This window comes from Molossus molossus, unplaced genomic scaffold (assembly GCF_014108415.1).
Source record: "Molossus molossus isolate mMolMol1 unplaced genomic scaffold, mMolMol1.p scaffold_m16_p_23, whole genome shotgun sequence".
Taxonomy (NCBI): domain Eukaryota; kingdom Metazoa; phylum Chordata; class Mammalia; order Chiroptera; family Molossidae; genus Molossus; species Molossus molossus.
Genome location: NW_023425359.1, coordinates 25,755,586 through 25,778,927, shown reverse-complemented (window position 1 = coordinate 25,778,927; position 23,342 = coordinate 25,755,586). Strand labels below are relative to the sequence as shown.

Genomic DNA, 23,342 nt, shown 5'->3' with positions numbered 1-23,342 from the left:
GGGCTGAACTGGTCGCTAGATCCGCAGACTCCAAGAGGGACTGTCAGTCCTGGGACCTCGCTCTCGGTGACGGTTCCTGTCAAGCCAGGAAGAAACAGGAGAGGCATTGCCCGGGAGACCCCGGCACCCCCTGGCCCGCCCCGGGAGGGACCGGCTGCTCGTTTCCCATCATGCTTTGGCCTGTTTCTCTGTCATCCAAGTGGAGCAGCCTGTCGGAGGACACGTCATCTGGGCCCGAGAGCTCACGAGGGAAGGTGAACTGCTCCCGGTTCCCCTGAGGTCCAGGTGAGAGGGGAGAGTGGTGCACAGACAGACGGCAGGTTTCCCAGAGGAGGGAGATGCCCTTCCTGCCGGCGGCGGCGGCGTGTGGGCAGCCGGCTGGCCCAGCGTCTGTCGGGGGGACCCCGCCACCGTTCCTCAGGGAGGCATCTCTAAATTCCAAGAGGCAGGGCACCCTTTCAGACAGTGGAAGACATGGGGGCTCCTGCACCCCACTCCTGTGCCCGATCCATGTCCGCCGCTGTCCCCAGCATTGATAAAAAGCCATATATATGTTCCTCAAGTTTGCACTGAGTCCCCTTCCAAACCTGCAGCCTGGGCAGGAGGCAGCCCCCAGGTGCCACCCCCAGCCTTGCCCCCCCCCCCTGCAGCCTGCAGGCCCTCCCCGGCCCCCGGCCCCCGAGCTCCTTCCTAGAAGCTGCCCCACCTGGGCCCTCAGCTTGCTTGGCACCGGGCACAGGTGGCCAGTGTGGGTGGACCAGGAGTGAGGGTGCAGCGTGAACAAGGTGCAGGGTCCTTCCTTCATGGGGAGGAGGCGGTTTTGGTCTTTGCCACCTTTCGGCTGGAGTAGGGGTGAGGGAACGGCCCGGGACAGGCCGGGCGCTCAGCCTCGCCAGCCCCTGAGGCACTGCTCGAGAGCGGCCTTGGGACCCCATGTGCGCACGTGTGTGTTCTCACGATGCGGCGAGAGGCCCTGACAGGCAGGACAATGAGCATCGCGGGAACGCGGGGTGCTGTCGAGGCAGGTCGAAGGTCTGGGCGCAGCTCCCCTCCTGAGCAGTGGGTTAAGCTGTTTTCTCAGGGTGGCCCTATCCTCACCCCCTCCCTCCTCCTGTCGCCTCTTCCCAGCCCCCCTGCTCCCACGGGGAGGCTTCCCGAGCCGGGGTTGGCCCCGTCCTCAAAGGAAAGGAAGCCCTATGCACCTCTGGTGATGGTGTCCGCCTGTGCCCACCTCTGGGGGCAGCCTCAAGGGGCAGGGCAGGGGGCCGACAGACTCGTAGGTGTCAGAGCCTTTGGCTCAGATGAGCTGCCGCAGCAGACGGCACAGTCCAGCCTCCCTGTGTCCTCTCACGGGCTGAGTGACGTCACCCACGCCAGAGTGTCACCCCGAGCCCTCTGCTCTGTGGGTTTCTTCCTGGGCCGTTAGGGTGCTGGGACGCAGGCCCACCCCGTGAGCCTCCTCCGGGAGCCATGAAAACCCACCCCAGCCCCACTCTGAAACCCAGGTGAGGCCCAGCGGCTCCATTCTGTCCTTCCTCCTGGAGGGTCCTTCCAGGGTCCTTCCGGAACCCTCCGGGCCAGGGCACAGGCAGGTGTGTGGACTGTGGAGGTTGTGGGGGGAGCAGGTGCTGGGCATGAGCGGGAGGCGAATCTCTCGCTCGTCTCCTGCAGACTCCGTCTGGGGTGCCGGTGCTGGCCCCGGGCTTCAGCGGGAAGGAAGGTGGGCTGCTGCAGCCTCGAGGTAGTGGGGTGCTTGAGGGTGAGGCCAGAGGTTGAGAACCCTCCTTGGTCAGGGAGTGAGAGACCCCAAGGTCCTTTAACATCCTGAGTTAACTGGTGGTCTTGCCCAAGCTCACAGAGACAGGCTGTCCCTGGTGTCCCTCCCCCAAAGGCAGGAAGAAACTGAGCCCCGAGCTGTCCCCTCCTCCACTCGGCCTCCTCCCCCTGCCCCCAGGGGGTGGCCGATCGGGAAGTGTCCCAAGGCCTGAGCCCATGACAGATGAGTTGCCAGATCTGGTAAATCACTCAGGATGCCCAGTTAAATTTGAATTTCGGGTGAACAGTGAATACTTTTAAAGTGTAGGTATGTCCCAGGCATGACTTGGGGCCACTCCGCTGAATGTGCTTTGCTGTGTCCCCGGAATCACGACGTAGCTGGCCGGCTGTGCTCTCCTGTCCCATGCCCCACCCCTCGTCCTGGCTGAAGACTGGTCGCCAAGGGCTTCACTTTCCCTGGTTTGGGGGCTGCAACATGAAGGGGACCCTGTGACGTGAAGACATGTGAATAGACTTTATTTTTTAAGTGACAAAACCAGAACCTCCCGAAGCCGACGGAGCCTCGTCTGCCCCTCCCCGTGTGTGCAGTTCCCTGAGACGTCTGACCGACCACGTCCCGAGATGCATGTCTGCCCTTTAGTGCATGGCAGGGCCGAGCGCCCGACACCTTCGAGTCTGCGTCACTGCCCCCCTTTGCCCTGCCGAGTCTCTGGTGCCTGGAGGCCCGTCCCCCAGGGCCACCTGTCCGCAGGGCCGGCCGACCCCCGGTGCACCATGCTGTGTCCAGCCCAGTGTCTGGTGTCCCGTGTCTGTGTGGCATCCCCTCAACCCAGTGTGTGGATTCACTGAAAAGCCATAAAGGGGCCCCGCCAGGAGCCCCGTCCCCTGCCTGGCTCCCACGGACCACTCACGAAGGGCTCACCCGCTGCCTCCCTCTGCTCAGCCCGTCATGAGGACCAAGGTGTCCAGGGCTTCTGGTGGGGCCTGGCCAGCTGGCTCCCCACCCCGTCTGCACCCGCGGTGGGCAGGGCTGTGCTGGGCACGCCATGGTTTGGGCCCCTTTCCAAGGGCCAAGACAACCCGGACGCTCAGGTGCAGCCGGTCAGGGGCTCGGCCTGTGGTCAGGGTCCCGCCTCCACCCAGGGCTCACTTCACGCTGCGGGGTCAGGCCTCTGGGCAGCCAGCACAGGGCTCCGCTCCTCCACACGCCTCCCCTGTGTCCCACCGGGGGCTGCCCGGCTCCTGGGAGTGGAGGGCAGGCTGGACGGGGTCGCTCAGGCCCACGGGGCTCTGGCCTGCAGCGCCTGCCCCCTGACCCGAGGCAGGAGTCCCGGGAGCTCACTGCAGGTCTGAGGCAGGGTGACACGGGGGGGGGGGGGGGCGCAGGGGGGCGCAGGGGCCGTCTCCGAGAGGGTGGGGCCAGGGGCTGCTCTGCAGCCATCCCCCCAGCAGACAGAAGTGAAGGCCAATGTGTCTGCCGTGGCGGTGACCTGGGGACGGGCAGAGGGTCCCACCCAGGACCGTGCCAGCAGGACCAAGACCCCTCAGGGGCCTGGCCCTGCACCCTGACCCCATCTAAGGACTGGATTCGCTGCTTTCTGGAAACTTCAAAACCAGGCAGGCCGACCCTGGCCTGTCTGGTCCCCTGGTTGCTTGGCCCCACCCGGACCCCCGCTCAGCAATGCTCTCCACCCCCATGTGGACCCTCGTTCCTGTCTGATCTCTTGTCAAACTGTTATTTTGTAACAAGCTTCTCTCATTAAAGAAATGAGCTGAGAGAAACCCGAGGGAGGGGCGTCTCTGGCTGCTCGCTGGGCGGGGCCGCGGGTGGGCCAGGGCCGAGCGGTGTCTTCCTGAGGGACAGCGGCCCCTGCTCTGGGGAGTCTGGAGAGTGGGAATCTGCGGGGTCCTCAATGGCCCTGTCGCAGTCTTCAGATGTGCGGCTGGCGAGGGTCCCCATCATGGCCACTGCAGGCCCCCAGGTGACACTGTCCCCACAGAGTTGCCGACCAGGAGCCCAGGTGTCAGAAACGCTCACTGTCCTGGGTTTAGAGGGTCTGAAGGCATCAGCCGACAGCGGGCGTCTGTCCTGCTGTCCGGAGCGGAGGCCAGGCTGGAGGCGTGGGGGCGGCCTCCTCTGGGACCACCCCTTTGAGGTTGGATCTGTCCAACCTGTGACTGTCACGTGGGTGCAGAGGGCATGAGTGTCCACCCGGAAGGGCGCGGCACCTGTCACGGAGTCCTGCCCTGTTTCCATAGAAACCACACTCCTCGCCGACACTGGGTCCTCGTCCTGCCGATCCTGGTCGAGGCCTCGCCCCGGACTCCACGGACCCTGCTCTCGGTGGTGGTGGCCTGTGGTCCCGGGACAGAGGCAGGAGGGTGATGGGCCCGGACATGGGGGCCCACGGACCCCGCCAACCAAGCTGTGGACACAGTCACAAAGCTGACAGTTTATTGATTCGTTTATAAATACTGCTGTGTTCACAGGCATACAGGTGTGAATATATCCCAAACTCCCACACAGAACACTCAGTGCTGTCACATGACCACCACCAGTAAAGCAAGTCCACTCACCACAGGTGGGAAGGCCACTCAGAAGTGCATGAAGTACATTCGGTTCACAGCAGCCCCTCCCTCCCAGCCCCAGGTGTGTGCAAGGGGCTGCAGCGGGGCCTCACCTCTGTGCCCACTGATGGGGGACCGAGGGGTGGAGCGGGCGGAGACACGACAGGAGAGGCTCGGACCCGTGTGACCCAGGTCAAGGCAGAGGACACCAGAGCACACCGGGCCCCTCTCTGGACGGGCCCAAGGGTGACCGTCTCCCTCCTCGCGGCCTGCAGGTGAGCAGGTGATGTCCAGGCCTTTCCGGGTTCAGGGAGGTGGGCTCGGGGGCTGCGTCCCCCCAGAACCTCTTTTCCAGGCGTCCCTTCCTCAGGTTCTGTGCTGGTTTTGGGGAGGCCCGAGCTCCCTGCTGTCCGCAGGCCGGAGCTGCCCCAGGCTCTGACAATGTCCCAGAGAGAGGTGGCCACAGCTCAGGACACGAGCCACGGACCCTGCCAGGCGGTGAGAGTCGCAGGTCCTAGTCCGAGCTCAGGTCTGTGCAGCCGGCAGCCCCCAGGGAGCTGAGCTGGGCAGGACGCGGTGGTGGCTGGTTCACGGAAAACCTCTGCAGCACCATCAGCTCCCAGTGAGGAGGCAGGGAGCAGGGGACGTGGTAGGAGGTGCGTGGGTGGCGGTGTTGGGGCTGGAAGGGGCATAGTGTCTCGGTGCCACCTCTGGGCTGCCCAAGCTCACTAGAGCCTCAGGGGAACTCGGAGGAGAAACGAAACCTCTGCAGATCCACCCTAGTGCTAAGGGGCTGGGGGGCAGGGACAGCAGGTGACCGGGGCCAGCGCACACCCCACGCCCACGCGGGCAGACGGCGCACAGACTCACTCACTTGCCCGCCGACCAGGACTCCTTCCCAGGGCCCACTCCCACCACGGGGCAGGCTCAGGCCGCCCTCGTGCACGTGCCGAGGCACCGCCTTCCCAACTCTGACTGATGTTCCACCCGGCTGGCCCTGAAGGGCCCTGCTCCCGCCAGGTGGGCTCCCACCAGGTGGGCACCCGCCCGGGAGAGCCGCCAGCTGCCCTGCACAAGCTCCGCTGCAGACCCTGCCCCAGGCTGGCGGCCGCTGCGCTCTTCATCCCAGGGCCGGAGCTTCTGCCCCTCCCCCCTGGGGGCCCTGCCCCTCCGCCCCACCCCACCAGCCTTTCGAGAGCGAGGTCCTTGCAGGACCGGACAACCGAGTCTCCTCTGCGGACTCGTCCAGGGAAAGACCCCTAACTCTGCCCCACTCCCTGCCTTGTCCTTGTTTTGGGTCACAGGACTCATCACGGGGCAAGATCCACCTCACACACGGCGTGGGGACTGCAGCACAGTGGCCAAGCTGTGGGCAGGGACAGCTGTGTTCAGTGGGGCGGCCTGGCCTGGCCTGGCGGTGCCTTAAAGGGAGGACGGGCTCAGGCAGAGCCACCCAAGGTCCGGGCCCAGGGAACCAGCAGCCCCGTTCCCATCGGCCTGGCTGCAGGGTCCCTTCGGGGTTCCCTTCCGGGGAGCCAGCAGCCTGGACACACCACAGAGCTCTGTGCCCCATGGTCCCTCGGCCACCTCATGTGCCCAGTAGGACAGAAACACCACCTGTCTGGGCGGCCAGGGGCCAGGGGCCAGGGGCCGGTAGGCAAAGACCCAGCCCAGCGCACGGCTCTGACTTTCCCGTTCTCTCCACTCTGGCTCAATTAAAGCCCCGGGGAGACGGTCAGTAGTTCACACTTTTGTGGGGTTCACAGGCTGGTAAGCGGGGTCTCGGCTCCTTACTTCCTGAGTGCGACGTTCGGGCCAGCGCCCGTCTCGTTTAGGGCAAAAGGACGGTGAACCGACCTGACACCACCTCTGCAGGCCTCAGCGGGCAGCACATCCTGGTCTCCAAGAGCGGCCAGGGCCAGGCCCCGGCTCGAGGAGAAGCCGCCCACAGTGGGACGCGGGCCAGGCGCCAGCCAAGGAGCCTGCCCGGCAGAGCTCAGGGCCTCCTGTTCTTCAGACTGCTTGGCAGCGACAGCCGGTCAGCGTGCCCAGAGCGGTGGGGAAGGGAGGCCCCGGTGGGGCCCCTGCGGCCACCTCACCCCGCAGGTCGGCTGAGATGCCGAGGAGCACAGGGTGTGGGCTGGCCAGGGCCCTGCCCTCCCCACCGACATTCCACAGACAGCTGCCCAGTTCACCGTCCACGCAGCAGGTGGCCCTGCTGTGGCCCCAGGTCCGCGCACAGCGGGCTCTGGTCAGCGGGCGCGAGGATGTGGCGTCTGCTCCCTGGAGACACCAGAACCCAGTCCGTCTGATAAAGCCGACGGCAGGCAGCAAGGCCGGCACCCCAGGGGCTACACTTTCACGAGTTCTCGGCCATAGACCCGGTATTCCTGAGAGTGAAAAACTAGTCACTTCATCACCACAAGGAGAACTTTCTGGCAAGAAAAGGCATCTTGAAAGCGGAGGGCACAGCCGAGTCTGAGAGCCGTCCCACGTACGGAAGGCACACAGGCTGACAGCTCCGGGCCCCTCCGCCTGCCTGCTCAGGGGAGAGGGGCGGCCGTCGTCCCGATTCCACCGTCTTTTCCTGAGTAGGGGCAGCCACCCGTCCCTCCCCACACCCAGGGCGTGCCAGGGGTCGGCCAGGACTGTCCCTAGGAGGAGGTGCCTGGGGCTGAGCCCACACCGCAGGCCCGTGGTGGGTGTCCGGAGTGAGGGTCCCACGGGGCAGCGCTCATCCCGCGTGGGCGTTGGCTGAGAGCACTGTGCAGGACGTGCTGCACTTTCTGGGAGGAAGTAATACGGTGACGGAGGCCGAGAATGGACCACGCTAAGAACCATCACCAGCAGCCGCACGATGAAGAGGGCACTCAGGGGGCCTCACACGCATGGGGTGAAGCGCTGGCACAAGGCACGTGCCCAAGGGGGGTGCTGGGCCACCGTGAAAAACTGAGGTCTGATTGCAGGCAAGCCGTCCACAAGGCGGTGTTAGCCCAGGAGGAGGGCCAAGGTGACCAGCCGCCAGAGCACCCAGCTGTCCCATCTAACGGCTCAGGACGGCGGGAGCACCCCAGACCTCAACTCACATCAGAAAACTTCCTGGGTATTTGTGTGCCCCCCCCCCCCCCCACCTGGCCACAGGCTGGAGCTGTGGGGCAGTCCAGTGCAGAGCTTGGCTGAGGGCTCAGGCCCTGCAGCCCTCACCTCCAGACTGGTGACCGACTCCTTCTGCGCGTCTAGGAAACAAGCGTCTCCCCCTAAACAAATGCCCTGCAGTGCAGGCTCCAGGGCGCGGCCTCTGCCACCCACACCTGCCCCACCCGCCCCCTGCCCAGCTCTCCATCTGCCCTGGGGCATGTCCTTCTCCTCAGACCAGGAGCCAGAGCGAGCAGGACAGAGCCACCTGCCGGGGACAGTGGGAGGGAACCCAGGTGGGCACCGGTGCCTCTCGGGGACAGGGCCCGGTCCTGTGTTCAGTGCGGTGAGCGGTGGAGCAGAGGGAGGAAGTAGGAAGGACGGGACTTGGAACCAGGGCCACCGAGCCGCAGAACTACTCAGGGGTGTGACAGCTGATGACAGAAGCCGCCACCACGCGGAGCTAGGGGAACGCAGGTCCGAGGTGGCTTGAGCGGGGCAGTGCTCGCGCCCCTGGGACCTAACAAACGTGACGACCACCCCACAGCTTCTCTGTGCCGAGGGGCACAGGGCCCACAGCTGGGTGGGACACAGCGGCCCTCGCCAGGCCCTGTGAGAACTGGGGTAAATCCCGGTGCAGGTGGGGCAGGGCCAGCATGGGGGGCACAGACGGCACAGCAGGTGACGCGGGAGGGCGGGGACAGACCTTCCCGCAGCCCGAGGCGGAGGCACCGACCGCCTCTTGGCTCCTGGCTACTTGGACAGCTTGCTGATGACTCTGATGAGGGCGCCGTTCTCATCTTTTAGCCTCTGGTTGTCGGATTTCAGTTCTGTTAACACCTGTGGGGGCAGAGGGAAGGGGTGTCACAGCCTGATGTGACCAGGCCGGGCAGCCCAGGGAGCAGGCCTCTGGGGCAGCCTGTGCAGGGGGCGGCCACTGCCCTGCTCCCAGGGATGGACGCCCCAGACCTCGTGTCCCTGGTTGGCAAGGGCACAGCCTTGCACCTGGACCAGTACGTCCCGCTTCCTGGTACACGGGCCTCACGCCCCACACTGCACACCCTCGATCCCGCCCCTGAAGCCACCTGCAGCCTCAAGAAGCTGGGACAAGTGAGCTGGAGGGCCCAGGGAGGCAGTGTGTGTGTGGGGGGGGACGGGGCAGGATGCGCCCAGCCCTGGCCTCAGGGCCTCCTGTGGCAGAGCCTACGCGCCCACTTTCGACCACCGGCATCCGGACCGTCAGGTTTGATGCTCCCCCAGCTCTGCTCCCCGGTCCCCGGCACCAGGAGGCCTGAGGGTCAGGGGGGCTGTCGGCAGCTGCTCGGCGGGGCTGCCGTTCGGGAGCAGGTGCCTGGGCCACTGGGAACGTCGTGCCATCCAACTTGGGGAGCGGGGCTGCAGCGGCCCAGAGCCCGCACACGTGGGAACCCCCACGGGTCTGGCGTGCAGGCCTGTGTGGGTGCTGCCGGAGCAGGACAGCTGGGTCAGAGGCCCCAAAACCCACACCGGTGACGTCAGGGCAGGTGCCTGGTGACGGCACTAACCCAAAGGCCTGGGCAGGTGATTCTCCCAGTGATGGGGGCTGGGCACAGGGGGCACGGCCTGCAGCTAGGGGCCCCGACAGGACAGCAGCTTAATGTGTCCCCCAGGGGGCACGGGAACCCCAGAGCCAGGTGCGTGGCAGACACGTCAGGCTGGTCTAGGGAACGAAGTGGACACCATGACATGTGGGGTGGACATCACTCCTGGCCTCACTTCTCTGAGGTGCCCAGCTGCTCACACCTGATGCCGAACCTGCGTGTGCGTGACTCCAAAGGCCCCCTGTCCGCAGAGCTGGCCTGGGGCGGACAAGACCGGAGGCAGCTGAGCGCTGGCCTTGCTGTGGGCACTCTGCCCCTGGAGGGACCGCTTGACCTCCTGGTACCAAACCTGTGGGGTCCTCCCAGTGACGGGGCCGCATGTCCGAGCTGCAGGCTCTGCAGGCTCAGCTCCTGCCCCACCGCAGGCTCCCCAGGGGCTCAGTCCAGAAAATGCCGACTCAGGATCAGACCCTCCTGCCCCTGCCCCAGCCCCACCTGCTGAGCCTGTGGGGTCACACGGGCACCTGGCTGCATGTCATCCCTCCGGCCTGAGCACGCCCCCCACCCGAGGGCACCTTTTCTTTGATCTAGAGAGGGGAGGAGAAGGGGGAGCTTCCCATGCCCCCCGACTGGGGCGCTAGCCTGGAACCTGGGTATGTGGCCTGCCTGGGGATCGAACCTGGGACTCTTCAGTCTGCTCTGACCACTGAGCCAAGCTGACGAGGGCTCCATCCCTTGTAGAAACGTGCAAACTACTCGTCAGGCCTGGGTGACACAAAAAACTTAATTCTTTAAAAAGTAAAAAGCTGTGCAAGGCAACATCCCAGCTGCCCTGACCGGAGGGCAGGAAACGGGCCGGACTGCTCTCGCCTGAGTGGCCGGTCAGAACACCCCCGAGGCGTGACCGTGCTGGGTCAGTGAAACTCTGGACATCTGCTCCTAACCTCTGCCCCCAGGTGACCGCGGTCTGACGTGGTGCCTTGGACAGACAGAACAGGCAGAGACAGGGCGGGGCGCGGGGGCGGGGCTGCGCGGCACTGGGACAGGCGGCGGGACCATGGAAACCACCAGCACGGAGGCAGGGCCTGTGGCCCCCGCAGGTGTCTCTGCACGGGGCTGGGCTGTGGACAGCTCAGGTTTGGGCCACTGGCCTTGGCGGCCATCCCCAGACACAGGTGTGGCGACCACACGGACAAGCCAGCCTGCCTCAGTTCCAATAAAGTTTTATTTTTGGAAACTGAAATTTGATTCATATAATTTCATGTGTCTCGGAACATTCTTTCCATTTTCTCTAACTATGCGAATGGCTCAGGGGCCGTCCGAGGGCCAGGCCTGCCCTCCGCAGGTCAAGGGCTCGCGGGTGAGCCTTCCACAGGGGGGCGTGGGGCGTGGGTCAGGCTGGGGCTCTGGACCTCACACCCTCAGCTTGAACTTGGACCCCCACTTACTTTGAGGGATGGAGTCTGGAGCTCGGCTTTCTCGTCGGAAGGCTGACCATTCAGGCAGTGAGTGAGGAAGAGCACATATAGCGCCGGCCAGGCCTCAACACACGGCGTCACCATGGTGACCGTCACTGTGGTCACCAGCCCCTGAGGCAGATTTCACCCCCACGCTGGCGGGGCTTTGCCGGAGAGGGACCCCAAGAGCAACGAGGCCTCTGTGGCCGACCACCCAGCTCAAGTCCTCCAGAGCCTGGAGGTGACGTGGAAGCGTGAGGTCTGTGCCATGGACGTCCATCTAGCAGGCACGAGCTGCTGACCAGAAGGCACCACGAGCAGGCAGAGGCGACCCTGGCCAGGCTCACAAGGCTGCCTCGTGAATTAGACAGCCACCCAGACCCTCAGCCCTCGGGCTGCAGCACGTGGTGCCTGTGGGTTCGTCCCTCAGTCCACACTTGGGAGAGGCTCAGCTTACCACACACTTCGGTTCCCAGGGGAAAATGAGTCCCACCTGCCTCTGCAAGCTGGCCCTGGCCTGCCACCGCTGGGCCACACGACGGGGCCGGCAGGTGCCAGGACCGACTGGTGGTGGCGGGGACAGCCTGCTCCCGGGAGGGAGGATGGAGACCAGGCGGGAGTGTATCCTGTCCTACCCTGGGCCACGCAGCTCGGGCCTTCAGCTCAGCCCCCACCTGCCACATGGTCAGAGGTGGGAGCGGGCTCTGTGTGGTCCCCAAAAGGCCATGGTTCTCAACCACGTGGCTTCACAGAAGCAGCAACAGGGAGTTTTGGGTCTCGACCCAGACCCCTGCCCCTTGTGGGGTGGCCCAGACACGTCTACATGCGAGTCTGACCTCGGTCAGCCCCCAGGCCAGGCTGCACCTGGGTGGGCAGAGGAAGCGTGGACTGACCCACACTGGAGGTTGTGCCCAGCACACCTGTGTGCCGCCGAGGGGCGTGTGCCGCCGAGGGGCATGTCCCGTCAGTCTCCGGCCGCAGCTCCCCTCCCTGACCCAGGCGGTGTTGCCCTGAGGCCTCGGTCCTGCTGCTTCACGATTGACCTCTGCAGCCCCTGCGGGGCTCAGGTGGGGGCCCGGCGCTGCCGGGAGCAGCGAGAAGCGCACGGGGACCTGCCTGCACAGGTGGAGGAGGGGGTGAGGCGCAGGGCCCTAGAGCTCCTGCGACTGCGAGGACTCCATGGCCGCCGAGAGCCGGGCCACCACGCGGGCCAGGGCCCTGTTCTCAGCCTGCAGCTGCTCGTTCATCTGCTTCAGGGTTTGGATCTGTTTGAGCTGGTGGAGGTTCTGCAGGGGATGGAGGATGGACAGAGAGACAGAGACAGACAGACCAGGAGATGAGAGCAGAGCAGAGATCACATGACTGGTTAGTTCGAGTCGGTGCAGGAAAGGGCAGGAGAGAGGAGTCGTGGGCGGGGAAGCACCAGCGGGGGCCCCATTCCCGGCAGCGCCAGCCATGCACAGGCTCCGGCCCCAAAGCACGTCTGCTTGCTTTTCAGGGTGACAGCCCCCCCACGGCTGGGCCTGTGGGGCTCTGAGCTGGGTTGCTGTGGTTGAGCCACAGCCCCAGGGACCCTCCTCCATCACTGGGTGTTCAGGGTGCACCGTGGCCCTTGCTGGTGCCCCCATCTTCCCAGGGGGGCCTCTGCTCTGGCTTTCCTTTATGGGCCCTTCTTTACTGCATTGGTTTTTCCTTTAAAGGTAAAGGGGCCTCTGGGCAGGCATTCTCTGTGCAGGGCTGCTAGAAGCTGAAGTGACATGTTCAAACGTGGATGGTCCTCTGACCTCTGACCTGCTCTGAGGGAAGGTTGTCACTCCAGGACCCAGGGGCCACAGCCCACCTGCCCTGCACCGAGTTGTCCAGGGCGCCCTCCACTCCATCCAGCCCACGGAGACGCTGGGGAAGTGCACACGCAGCGACAGCAGGGGGGCTGGACGGTGCAGAGGAACCAGCCTGACTGGCCCTGACCCCTTGCGCCCTCACGGGGCCCATGAGCACTGACACGGCCGCTCACTGCTGCATGTCCCTCCTGCAGGCCGGCAGCCCCAGGCGGGGGAAGGGTTGGTGTGCGAATCGGCTTCATGAATGCAGAGACAGTCTGTGGGCGGTAGTGGCCACGGGAAGGTGCCAGGACAGATGCAGGGTTAGGGTTACAGTCGTCTGAGTGAAGAGCGAGGAGATGAGGTGGCATGAGGGGGACAGAGAAAAGGAAACACAGGCAGAGATAGACGCTGAGTACTGTTCCCAGAGGGGCATGGCCAGCTCAGAACAGCGTGGGCACCAGGTCGCCACTGAAGGGCAGGGACCAAGCACGCCGTCCTGGGCTGCAGGGAAGATGGAGCTAGGCCCCGGGCAGCACACGGAGACGCCAGCGGACGGCAGGGGCCCGGCAAGTCCCTGGCTCTCCCTCCTCTGGGCTGAAACGACCACTGCTCTCAGCACCGGCTCTGCCGCCGCACAGGCCCCGCCTCCTGGGAGGAGCAGTCCAGACGCGGACATGGAAGCCCCTGGTGCGTGCTGTGTGCCACGGACGTGGGACGCCCCTCGCATGCCTGCATACGGGTTGGGAGGTCTGGAGGGTCTCAGCAGGATGGAGGCAGGAGCTGTCTGGGGCACTCTCCAGGGGAATGGCACTGGACAGGCAGAGGCACGGGCGCGGGGGCTCAGGCAGCAGCCCTGGGGTGTTACCAGAGGAAACAGTAAACCCAGCCCCGATCAAGCATGGACGGCTGCTGGGCAAGGACCTGGGAAGGGCTGGTGCTTCTCAGAGGCTGCGGCCGAGAAGTGAGCAGGCCTGACGCAGGCACGGCCCCACCGGCGTGCACCCCGAGCCGGCCTGGCGCCTGGGCAGGACGGGCAGGCAGGGCAGGCAGCCACCACAGAGCCCGCACACGGCTCGTGGTTCTCCGTCCCGCGTCCCACCTGGCCTCATACTTGACCCACCCGAGTCAGCAACAGGGACGGGAGGCACGTCCTGTCGCCAAGCCCGGCTCTGGGAGGGTTTGCGGAGTTCCCCCCTCCGCCTGCTGGGCCCACGCTCCAAGGCGAGAGTGTCCGCGAACTGAGTGTGCAACAGTGTGGCCCTGCCCTGAGCCCGACCAGCCCAGCCTGGACGGACACTCTGGCCATGGCTCAGCACACGCGTCTGCGTGAGGAGCCTGAAAGCTAACCGGGTGCCTTCTCAGAGAGAGGCCTTCAGGGCGGTCGCACAGACTTCACACTGTGAGCCAAGGTCGTGAGGGTTCTGCCTCCAAAGGCACAGCCCTGGGCAGGTCCTGGAAGCCTTTTCCATAAACACCAACGTCCGGAGGCCAGTGCGACAACGCTCTTCCCACCTGCACGCCAAGGCACCTGCACCCCAGGGTGGGGACCACCCCTCTGTCACCAGGCAAACGCTGTCTCAGCTGAGGGATGGAGGCCCTGGAGGAAGGCGGGAAGCTGAGCCAGCTAAGCGGCTGCGGGCTGGGCATCATGCACGGCAGGGTGGGGTGCTCCCAGCCCCCAGGCGGCCGGCCACAGTTCCATGGCCCTTCCACTCAGGGACGGGCCCCTCGGGCAGCACTCTGGTCACTGCAGGCTGCAGTGGGGGGGACGACAGTGAGCCCTGAAGTGTGTCTGTGGCCTCAGTCTCTGTCCCTAGACAGACTGGACGTTACTGGGTTTTCTGGGGAACAAACAGGGCGGAGACCAGCGTGTGTGCACTCGACCTAGCTGCAGCACAGCTCAGATCGGCTCTTTCTGCCGGTGCCGCGACGGGAGGGGGGAGCTGCAGCTGTCCCCCCAGCCCCTCGATGGAGCCAGTGCCTGGGAAACCGCAACCGTCCACCCAGGTCAGCGTCCAGCGTCCCCTTGGACCCGAGGCAGCACTGCTCCCAGAGAAGCCTGTGCTTGAGGGCTCAGCCCTGGGGCGCACAGAGAGGGGACCCCTACCTTCATCTCCTCCTCCATCTCTGACATCTTCCGCTCCAGGGCACGCCTCTCCTGTGGAGACAACGTGTGACCAGCAGGGTCAAGGCTCAGGCACTGCACACAGAGGCTGCGGGCCCCGCCCTGCTCCAGGACAGAAGCCACATTCTCTGCCCCTCCCACCACAGTCAGAAGCATGCGACGGGGCAACACGGGGCACCTGAGCTCTGCCCGGGGTTCAATGGTGCAGGTGGCCAGAGCCCCTGCTCGACGGGCTGGGCTCCCTCCAGGCCCAGCGCCTCAGGGCTGCAGCACGCTGGGAGCCAGGCCGAGTGCTCCCTGCTGCTGTGGAGCCCCCCCCGCCCCCACAGGCACGGTCTCCCTGGGCAGTGAGGCTCCGTGATCAGGCCGAGGGAGACGTCATGAAGTCAGCTGCTTTCCAAGTTAACCGGAGAGCCTCCCAGGCCAGTGCCTCCAGGGTCAGTCAGAGCTCGGGCTCATCAACGAATCCGAGTCTCCCCATCTAAGGACGTCCAATCCCAGCAGAAGGTCCTGAGTGCGGTCGGGAGGTCAGCAACTGAACCGGGTACCCTCCCTTGGTCACAGCGCCGAGCTGGGCTCTGCTGAGACTCCCTCTGCTCCGTGGGGGCGGAGCCAACAGGCAGCAGGGACCCGAGGACCCCCCCCCTCCCCCGGACATGTGCAAGCACTGGCCATCTGATGGAGCCAAAGGGCCAGCACTGAGCTGCTGCCCAGCGTCAGACGGAATCTACGACCGAGCTGGGAAGGAATGTGGTGGGGCCTTGAGATGAACCTTTGCCATCGGCACAGACAAGGTCAGAGACTCCGAGGGAGGAGCAGGCGAGGGAAGGAGACGCTTACCCGCTTCTCCACCTCCAGCATCGAGGACCTGGCGGCCGTCTTCTCTTCTTTCTGCCAGAGCCAAGGAGGGACGGCCATCACTGGCTGCCCGGGCCGGGCCCCTGGGGCAGCTCCGGGGCTCCGGGCGCCGTGGGCCTGCAGCGCTGCCCCTCGGCCCACCGCCCAGAGGGCAGCAGGCTTCTCTGAAGGATGCCCTTGTGAGCGGGGTCTGGGCCCCGGCGTGGGGTCTGGCCCCCTGCACTCTGCCCTGTGCTGGGCACCGAGGCTGCCTCTCTCTGCAGCGGCTTCCCCGGCCGCGGGCTCTGGGGGCCTCAGGAGTCTCCTCGATCCCCCCGCTGGGATCATGACAGGCCCACTTCTTTTACATATGGAGCTAAGACCACATTTGTATAAAAGATAAGAACTTCACTTTAGATCATCCCTGACTTTCCATGTACGTTCTGCAGAAGCACCAGACAGACTCAGCACCGCAGCTAGAGAGCAGAGCAGCCGCAGGTCGTGGCTGCTCCCCGGGAGGAGGGGCGGCCTTGGCACCCAGAGCTGACTGGAGCCCACACTCGGCAGGCTGGGCTGACACATGGCCAGTGCAGACACTACGCTGGTCAGCTTGCAGAGGTTCCCTTTTCCAGAAAACTAAGGAACAGCCAGAAGGAGCAGTACAGCTGAGGTCTGGCCTTGGCTGGGCTCTCACGGTGTCAAGGTCACACCGTCCCCCCTGCACCTCCCCAGGCAGGAGACCCCAGGGCTCGTCTATGTCATCAGTTAGTCTTGCTTCCCTGGCTGAGAAGCAGGATCCGTGAGGACTGCACTCAGTCCACATCCACAAAGAACCGGGCTCACAGACCGTGGTGCCCGAGTTCGGTGGGCCTGGTGGGCCTGCTGTGCCGTGTGCACGAACCATACATGTCCCCGTGGGGCCGGCTCCACGAGACTGGGAACCCCGCCCCACCCTGCCAAACGCTCCATTTTTGGTCGACAGCAGAGACTTGCTTTGCAGCACCACCATTTCTTCTGAATTTCAATGACTCGTATTTGACAAGACTAAGCTATTGCCACATCTAGCCAGCAGCTGGAAAGTGACCGGAAAGGAGGACTTTATGTCCAGTGCCTTGTGTGACTGTCCATGTCAGCAACTCAGACGGCGGGCGCTCAGGCCCGAGCTGCAGGGTGGGAGGGGCAGGTGAAGCCCACCCTCCGAGGAGCAGCGCTGGGTCTGCACTGATGCAGCCCGTCTGATGAGAGGCCGCCTCGGACACCGGAGGGTCTCCTGTGGAAAAGGCCGTCTGCAGCGGCGGTGCTGGCCCAAGAGCCTGTCCTTCTGCCTCACGGTCTGTCTTTCAAACTGAGACCTGCTTTCAGGCCCCACTGCAGTCGCTCGATCCCACTGTCCTCCGTGCTGCAGCAGCCCTAGGAGTTCCCGGTGCGAGCCAGGCTGGGGCAGGACCAGGCGGCCACGCGACAGGCGTTCACCCAGGCGCAGTGGATCTTCTGCTGGGCCCCAGGCGGCTCCCCAGCCCTGTCTCCTCAGCAGGTGCCCTGCTCACTCTGCTCTGCAGGGGCTGCAACAGGTTTCAGAGGCGACGTAGCTACCCGGCCCCCCCCAAGCACGCGGTGCTGCACCCTGGTGCTTCAGTCTCTGCTGCTGTCATCGCAGCCACCTCCGGCCTTCGTTCACAGCCCGGAGAGAGCCCCATCCACGTCGCTCCAGCTCTGCAGCCTGCCGGTCCGGGCATTCCAGGGGTTGGCAGGCTTCCTGCAGAGCAGCCCAGAGCACCGGCCCCAGGACAAGGTCGTTACTTCCAGCTCTCTCCGAGTGCCACCTAGTCCCATCAGGCCTGGTAGCGGGAGGAGCGGCCAGCCTGCTGCACTGACACCCTGCCCCAGGCCGAGAGGTGCAGCGACCGGGAGGATGGGGCATTAGGCCCGAGGACAGACTTCCTGCTGGGACGGGCCCTCTGCCCACACCACCTCTGTCCTGAGCGGCCATGGTGACTTGTGACCCGTGCACTACGCTTCAGTCTCGTCTGTCTCTGGGAGGGGACACGTGGAGGGGACACGTGGATGGCCTGAGCTGGAGCCTGGTGCACGAGGCAAGGACACGTCTGGGACCAGCCTCACTGCCCGACACTCACGATCAGCACTGAGGCCACCAGGACTGTTCACGGGACGAGCAGCTGCCCCTTCAGTCAGACGCTGCTCGAAGCTGAACTCAGTCAGGTCCAGAAGGCTGTGACCTCGTCCTGAGGACACCTGCTTCCCACCCAGGTCCTCAGTCTCCTCTGCGCCCTGCTTGCCCCGCCCGCCACGCCCTCACCTGGGCCACCTGCTCCAGCCTGGACTTGACGTCTGCCAGCTGCAGCTGGGCCTCCTGCAGCTTGGTCTTCAGTTTCTGGTTCTCGGTCAGGGCGCTCTCGTACAGCTGGGGAGGGAGCGGCACTGGGTCACCTCCGGGCGCCACCCGGAGGAACCGCCTCGAGGGGAAGCCTGGGCACAGCACGTCCAGACACGGTCTCCTGCTCCCAGCATCACGGCCCCCGGCCAGCACAGATGGCGGCCCGGCTCCCACACTGCCCCAGGAGGCTGCACGGACCCCCGCAGGGCCTCGCCTCTCGGAGAACGGCTTTCCCAGGGCACCGGTCCTAGTGGCGCTGTGCTTAGCAGGACAAATGTCTCCCAGCAGGAACATTTCCTCCTGGACCCTCCTGGGAGAGGGAGGGTGGAGTGTGACTCCGTCTCTTGCAGGCCCCCTGACCGGGAATCGAACCTGCGACCTCTTGGTTCAGGGTCGACACCCAACCATGGAGCCACATGTGCCGGGCAGGACCCTACCTTTTTATAGTCCTTGCTGCTGTCCTCTTCCCCTCGGCCGGTCAGGGAGGCCAGGCGGGCCTCGCGGGCCTCCCTGCGGGCTCTTGCTGAGGCCCGGTCACCGTAGGAGTCGCTGGTCACAGGGTTGCTCCCTCCAGACTCCAACCTGTGGGGGGACATGGGGGCACGTTAGAGGTCAGAGTCCGTCTGAGAACTGGGGCGCTGATGGGCGTTTTCTGAGAAGCACTTGGGAGCTTGGCCAGAACCGTGCAGACGCCCTTCCTGAGGTTCCCTCCTCCGGCTCCTGGGACCTCAGGGCGGTGCTGCCAGCTCAGAGGAGGAGGCTGCACCGGTCCAGAGTGGAGCTGACTCGGACAACTGGTGGTTTGGACCCAAATGCTGCCTTAAACCGTAGAGCTTTTCAAACTAATTGAGGGTTGAACTGCTTCCTCAAGTGTGTGCTTTAAAAAGCGAATGTTTCTTGGATCCCTGGGGCTCTGGGAAACGACTCCGCCACCTGCAAGTGGATCAGAAACACATGCAGAGCTCGAGCGGCAGGCCAGGCGGGAGTGGCCACGGGCTGCGCCTGCGTCCTGAATGCCCCAGCGCCGGCCGGCCGGGCCTGTGCTTCCTCCCCTCTGCTCTGTGTCACCGCGTGTAGGGTTCCCACATCTTTGAGCGATGAGCTTAGACTTGAGGGTGGTTTTGGTGCCAGTGTTCCCAGAAAGGCGGGTCTCTCCGCTCTGACCTGTGCCATGACAACCAGCATCCTGACCCTCAGCTCCGGTCCACACTCTGAGTCACGCTTTCCTGGGACCTGGCTCTTTGCAAACTGAAATGTGAGGGGACACGGGCAGCAGAGCTCTGTGTCCTCGCACGCGGGGCGGAGGGTCACCGCGTGCCTCTGCCCTGTGGCAGCTGCAGCCTCAGGTGCCAGGAGCTGCACGTGAGGTGGCGGAGGAGCAGGAGGGGCAACCAAAGCCCCCTGATGCCAGCCGCCACCTCCCTTTCACTAAGTCCTACAATATTCTTCTCATCTTTAAAAAATTTTTTGTAAACAGCATTCTCTTCATGGACTTTCCTGATCTCAAAAGCAACACAGGCTTGTGGAAGACGTAAGCGTCTGAATTAGAAAGTGAAAGTCATCCCATAATCCTGCCCAAGGAATAGCCACGCTTCACAGTTCGGCTCGTACTCTTGCAGGGTGTCAAGTGCACAGACACGCTAGCACATTCTATGAGTTCAGAGCACGTGTGGTCTCCTGACGCCCCCTCCCCCTCCACGCACAGGCGGCTCCGCACCGAAGTCAAGAAATGACTGCCGTCTCCTGTGTGCTGCATGATTTAACCCTCCACCGATAAACATACTCATTGACTTGAATGTTTAAGCTAATATAATGTGACGATGAGAAGACCTGTCTATGAATCTCGGTGCATCTGTCCAGGTATTTGGGGATGAGATCTTACGAGGGGTACACAGACTTCGAATGTGGACGTGCACGTTTCCACACTGGCCCGCAGAGCTGCCGTGTTCGTGAGGCAGGGGAGAGACAGCTCCCTGTAGCTGGTGCTCTAAGCCCTGGGCCACCACCTCTGGCTGTGCGTCGGCCTCTGCCCGCCGTCCCCTGGTCGTGCTGTGGGCGTCCCGGGGCGGCAGGGCTCCGAGACCACCCTGCAGACTGCACAGGCCCCTCCCTTGCTGTCTTTTACTAGCAAGTCGTTCAGTTCACGTAAGTTTGACAACTTGTACCTTCACGACGCAATGCTTGGGAAGGGCTTTCCTAGGTACAGACTATGACTTTCTCTTCCACAACATTTGTAGTCGATACTTTTTCTCTTAAAAATTGTGATCCATCCGAAATCTATTTTGTTCTGTTTTATTGTGTTGTTTTTGGTGTGGTTTCAGGGAAAGGGATACTTTCCTGAATAGACAGTCAACTGTCCCAATAGCTGCAGGGTTGGACAGCTACCCCACACCTGCCCTTTGGGCCGCTGACCGTGTCCAGACCTGCTCACTGCCTCCCTCACTAATCCCTGCAGTTCTAGGCGTATTTTGAAGCTTGCAGAGAAAGCCTTTCACAAAAGGCCTTTACAATGTAACGGAGTTCAGGAGAGGCGACTGCAGGAGAACAGCGCCTCCCACAGGCCTGCGAGCTAGTTCCTGCAGGTGAGACGGGACCGTGTCTCCTCAGCTGGTGCGGTGAGAGGCTAAGTGGAGGAGACTCCATGCCGCTGAGCAAGACACACGGATAACCCTCCCGCCGCCGATCAAACACGAGGTCACTCCCTGTGCGACCCCAGCTCGGCCCCCTCGGTCTGCTCTCACCCCCACAGGCACAGAGGAGACGGAGCTTCACACGCGGGGCCCAGAGCCTCTGCCCCTCCTCTGGTTCTGCGGGAGGCTGGGCGCTCAGAGCAGGCGAACAGCTGCAGGGCCTCAGCTCCCAGGCTCTGACAGGCTCCTGACTCCGCAGCACTTGAAGTCAGGCACTGAGCTCATTACCACGAGGACTGGGTGCCCTGCCGGCTGCCCCTCTGCCGCCACCGGCCACAGGGCGCTGGCACCCCTGCGGCCGAGGACAGTCTCGCGGGTGAAGCACACAAACACCGGTGGCGGGAGGCGGGCGGGAGACGCCCTGAACCGCTGTGGCCGTGGGAATGGCAAGGACGTGAGGGTCACACGAAGCCAGGAAAGCCGAGCTGGATGAGACATGCACTCACAACACAAGAATTAAGCATGCGTATAAAACGATCGTTCTTACCTAGAAAGTCTTTCGTGCTAGAGAAAGGAAGAGACAAAAAAAAAAAACAAAACAAAACCAAAGATTAGAAACCAGTGTTAGCAGGGACAGTCATTCATGTTTCCTTTACAAAAACACACTTTTCAGACCAGGAGACGTGCAGCTGAGGAAGGGGTGCGAGTCGAGAGGAGCGGCTCAGGCTGCAGCACCCCCTCTGTGCCCAGAACTCCGTCCTGCAGACTGGGGACGGCACCTCCCAGAACCGGAAGCCATCCCAACCTGCCCCCACCTCACGCTCCCGGAGTGACTGACTCTGGTCTCAGCACCTTCCTATTACTTTCCCTGGGGTCACAGACCCCGCAAACATGGAGGCTCAGGACAGCGCCTGGCTGCCTCCCAGGCCTGCGGCGAATGCAGAGGGCAGCCCTCGTCCCCGGAGGGCGGCGAGAAGCTCTGGGGTCTCAGCAGACAGGACTTGGAGACGCAAACCAATCCTGGACCCAGGGTCATGGCAAATGCCTGAGCTTCACATTTACCCTCCGCATCGCCGGCCTCACCCTCCGCATCGCCCGCCTCACCCTGGTGTCTCCACAGGCAGGTGACGCCCAGCGGGGTGGAGGGCATTTACTCAGCTCCTCTTCCGAGGGTTAACCATGTCCTCAAGGACAGAAAGAAGGGCGGACAGAAACGAGGGCCCAACACCCCACAGAACAGGGAACGGATCATGCACCACGGGAGTCGCCAAGAACCTTCTGCTGAAGCGCCGCCGACACGGCACACGTGCAGCGGCCACCCGCCCGCGTGCAAAGGCGGGCCCCAGCGAGCCTGCACCGGGAACTGTCATCAGAATCCCCTCCGCCTCCATCTGGAGACTCAGCGGGTCGAGTCTCTCAAAGGCCCGTCTGTGGGCAGCCCTGGGGAGGAAGCAGGTGATGCGCCTGAGACATGCCCACGGAGGTGGGCGCAGCCCCTGGAACCGCAGCTTGAACTGCGCACACCTGCCGCCTGCAGCCCAGCTCTGCTGACTCAGCCCAGGGGAGTGAGCTCATCATTCTGCGTCAACATTCACGAGGCGGGTTTTTCTCTTATTTGAAGCCCTTTTTCAAAAAAGACATTGAATTCCCCCTCTTGAGAATGACTTCATCTACAGAGTGCTGCCTGGTCACCGGCTCTGTGATGAGATCCCGCCTCGCACGTCGGGGCGAGGTAACAGAACCCAGGGAAACTGTAAGCTGTGAAATGCTGAGGTCCACAAACCGAGAACGAGGTTCACAGGGCACCTGCCAAGGCCCCGTGTGCAAGAGCCACTGTGTGCAGAGCCCCTGGGGGAGGCGGGGGCAGGGCCGACAGCTCCGAAGCTGCGAAGGGAAACCTGAGTGCTCTGGACACCGGGGTGACAACCGGGCTCCGGCGGAGGGGAGCAGTCCTTCGGGAAGGAGACCCCCGAAGCCTTCCCATGACAGGGGGCCCAGGCTCGCTCCCACTCCTGCCCTGAAAGCCGGCCGTGTCCCTGGAGAGCCACTGGAGACGGTGAGCGGCACCGGCAGTGAGGCCGTCTGCGTGTCTCCTTCCAGGCGTTTGGTCGGTGCTGTCGGTTTCCCGCTGGGCGAGCTTCATGCGCGCACGGAACACGCAGCAGCGAGGACCCGTGCCGACCCTCGGCCTTCCCTCACTGCCCTGACACCCCAGCCTTTACCTGACGCTGGAGCCCGGGACTTGGGGGTCCTACTGCCCAGGGTGTCCGGGAGGGCCAGCCTCGCTGACCGAGGGCAGCACGGACACTCCGGAGGTGGGTGCCGCCCAGGGAGCAGCCTCGCCACAGCGAAGGGTGTTGTTTCGAAGACGACCGGGTTGCTCAGATGGCGGCCACTAGAACAGGAACGGGCCATGAGCCACCTGCAGGCGCACGGCTGGCTCGCGCGAGCACGAGCTTCCATCGACGGCTGTTCTAGACCAGACGTCCTGGACCACCCTGGCGGACAGCTCCAGAACCTGATGATCGGTGTGTGGTGACGAAGCTCTGGCTGATCTGGGAGAAGACTGGTTCCCGCTTCCTCCTGCTTTCCCACCCGAAAGCCGAGGACACCTGCAGGGGCCGGCAGACCGAGACTCCGGAGTGGACTCGGGAGTGAGGCCCAGAAATGACAGGGAAGGTTCTGGGGTCAGCCCGGGGCAGCAGAGAGGGACAGTCCCAGGGACCCAGCCGGAGAAAGGGTCACAAGCCCTCTACTGTGTCTGCAAGCTCTCGCTCTGAAGAACCCCTCTGTCTGAGCAGGGTCTGGCAGCCCATCTGTGCAGGGAGACACTCTGTCCGACTGTGGGTCACACGTGCCGTCACGCTCCAGTGAGGAGCCCGAGGAGCTGGTGCTGGAGACTCTGTCGTGTTTGGTTGCTGTGCCCTCTGCAGCCCCAGGAGCCACCGCAACAGGACAGGACTGTTCAGGACTTGTCCCCACAGCTCGACAGCCCCTGGGCAGCAGGCTGTGTGTG

At 64.1% G+C, this 23,342-nt stretch overlaps 1 protein-coding gene across 7 annotated transcripts in view; it reads right to left on the bottom strand.

Moving 5' to 3' along the window:
- Positions 1-5,524: 5,524 nt before the first annotated feature.
- PPP1R12B (protein phosphatase 1 regulatory subunit 12B) overlaps positions 5,525-23,342 on the bottom strand; it is an 89,326-nt gene continuing 71,508 nt past the window's right edge. For 3 of the 7 annotated variants that reach the window (XM_036277414.1, XM_036277417.1, XM_036277415.1), the window contains 7 exons: positions 20,874-20,890; positions 18,134-18,278; positions 17,619-17,723; positions 15,305-15,355; positions 14,447-14,497; positions 11,633-11,802; positions 8,263-8,319 (listed from right to left, as the gene is read on the bottom strand). In XM_036277414.1, coding sequence (XP_036133307.1) covers positions 11,668-11,802; positions 14,447-14,497; positions 15,305-15,355; positions 17,619-17,723; positions 18,134-18,278; positions 20,874-20,890 — 504 coding nt within the window. In that variant the 3' untranslated portion in view covers positions 8,263-8,319; positions 11,633-11,667. Of the gene's footprint in view, positions 8,320-11,632; positions 11,803-14,446; positions 14,498-15,304; positions 15,356-17,618; positions 17,724-18,133; positions 18,279-20,873; positions 20,891-23,342 lie in introns of those variants that run through there. The other 4 variants (XM_036277416.1, XM_036277419.1, XM_036277420.1 and 1 more) reach the window with 2 other exon arrangements.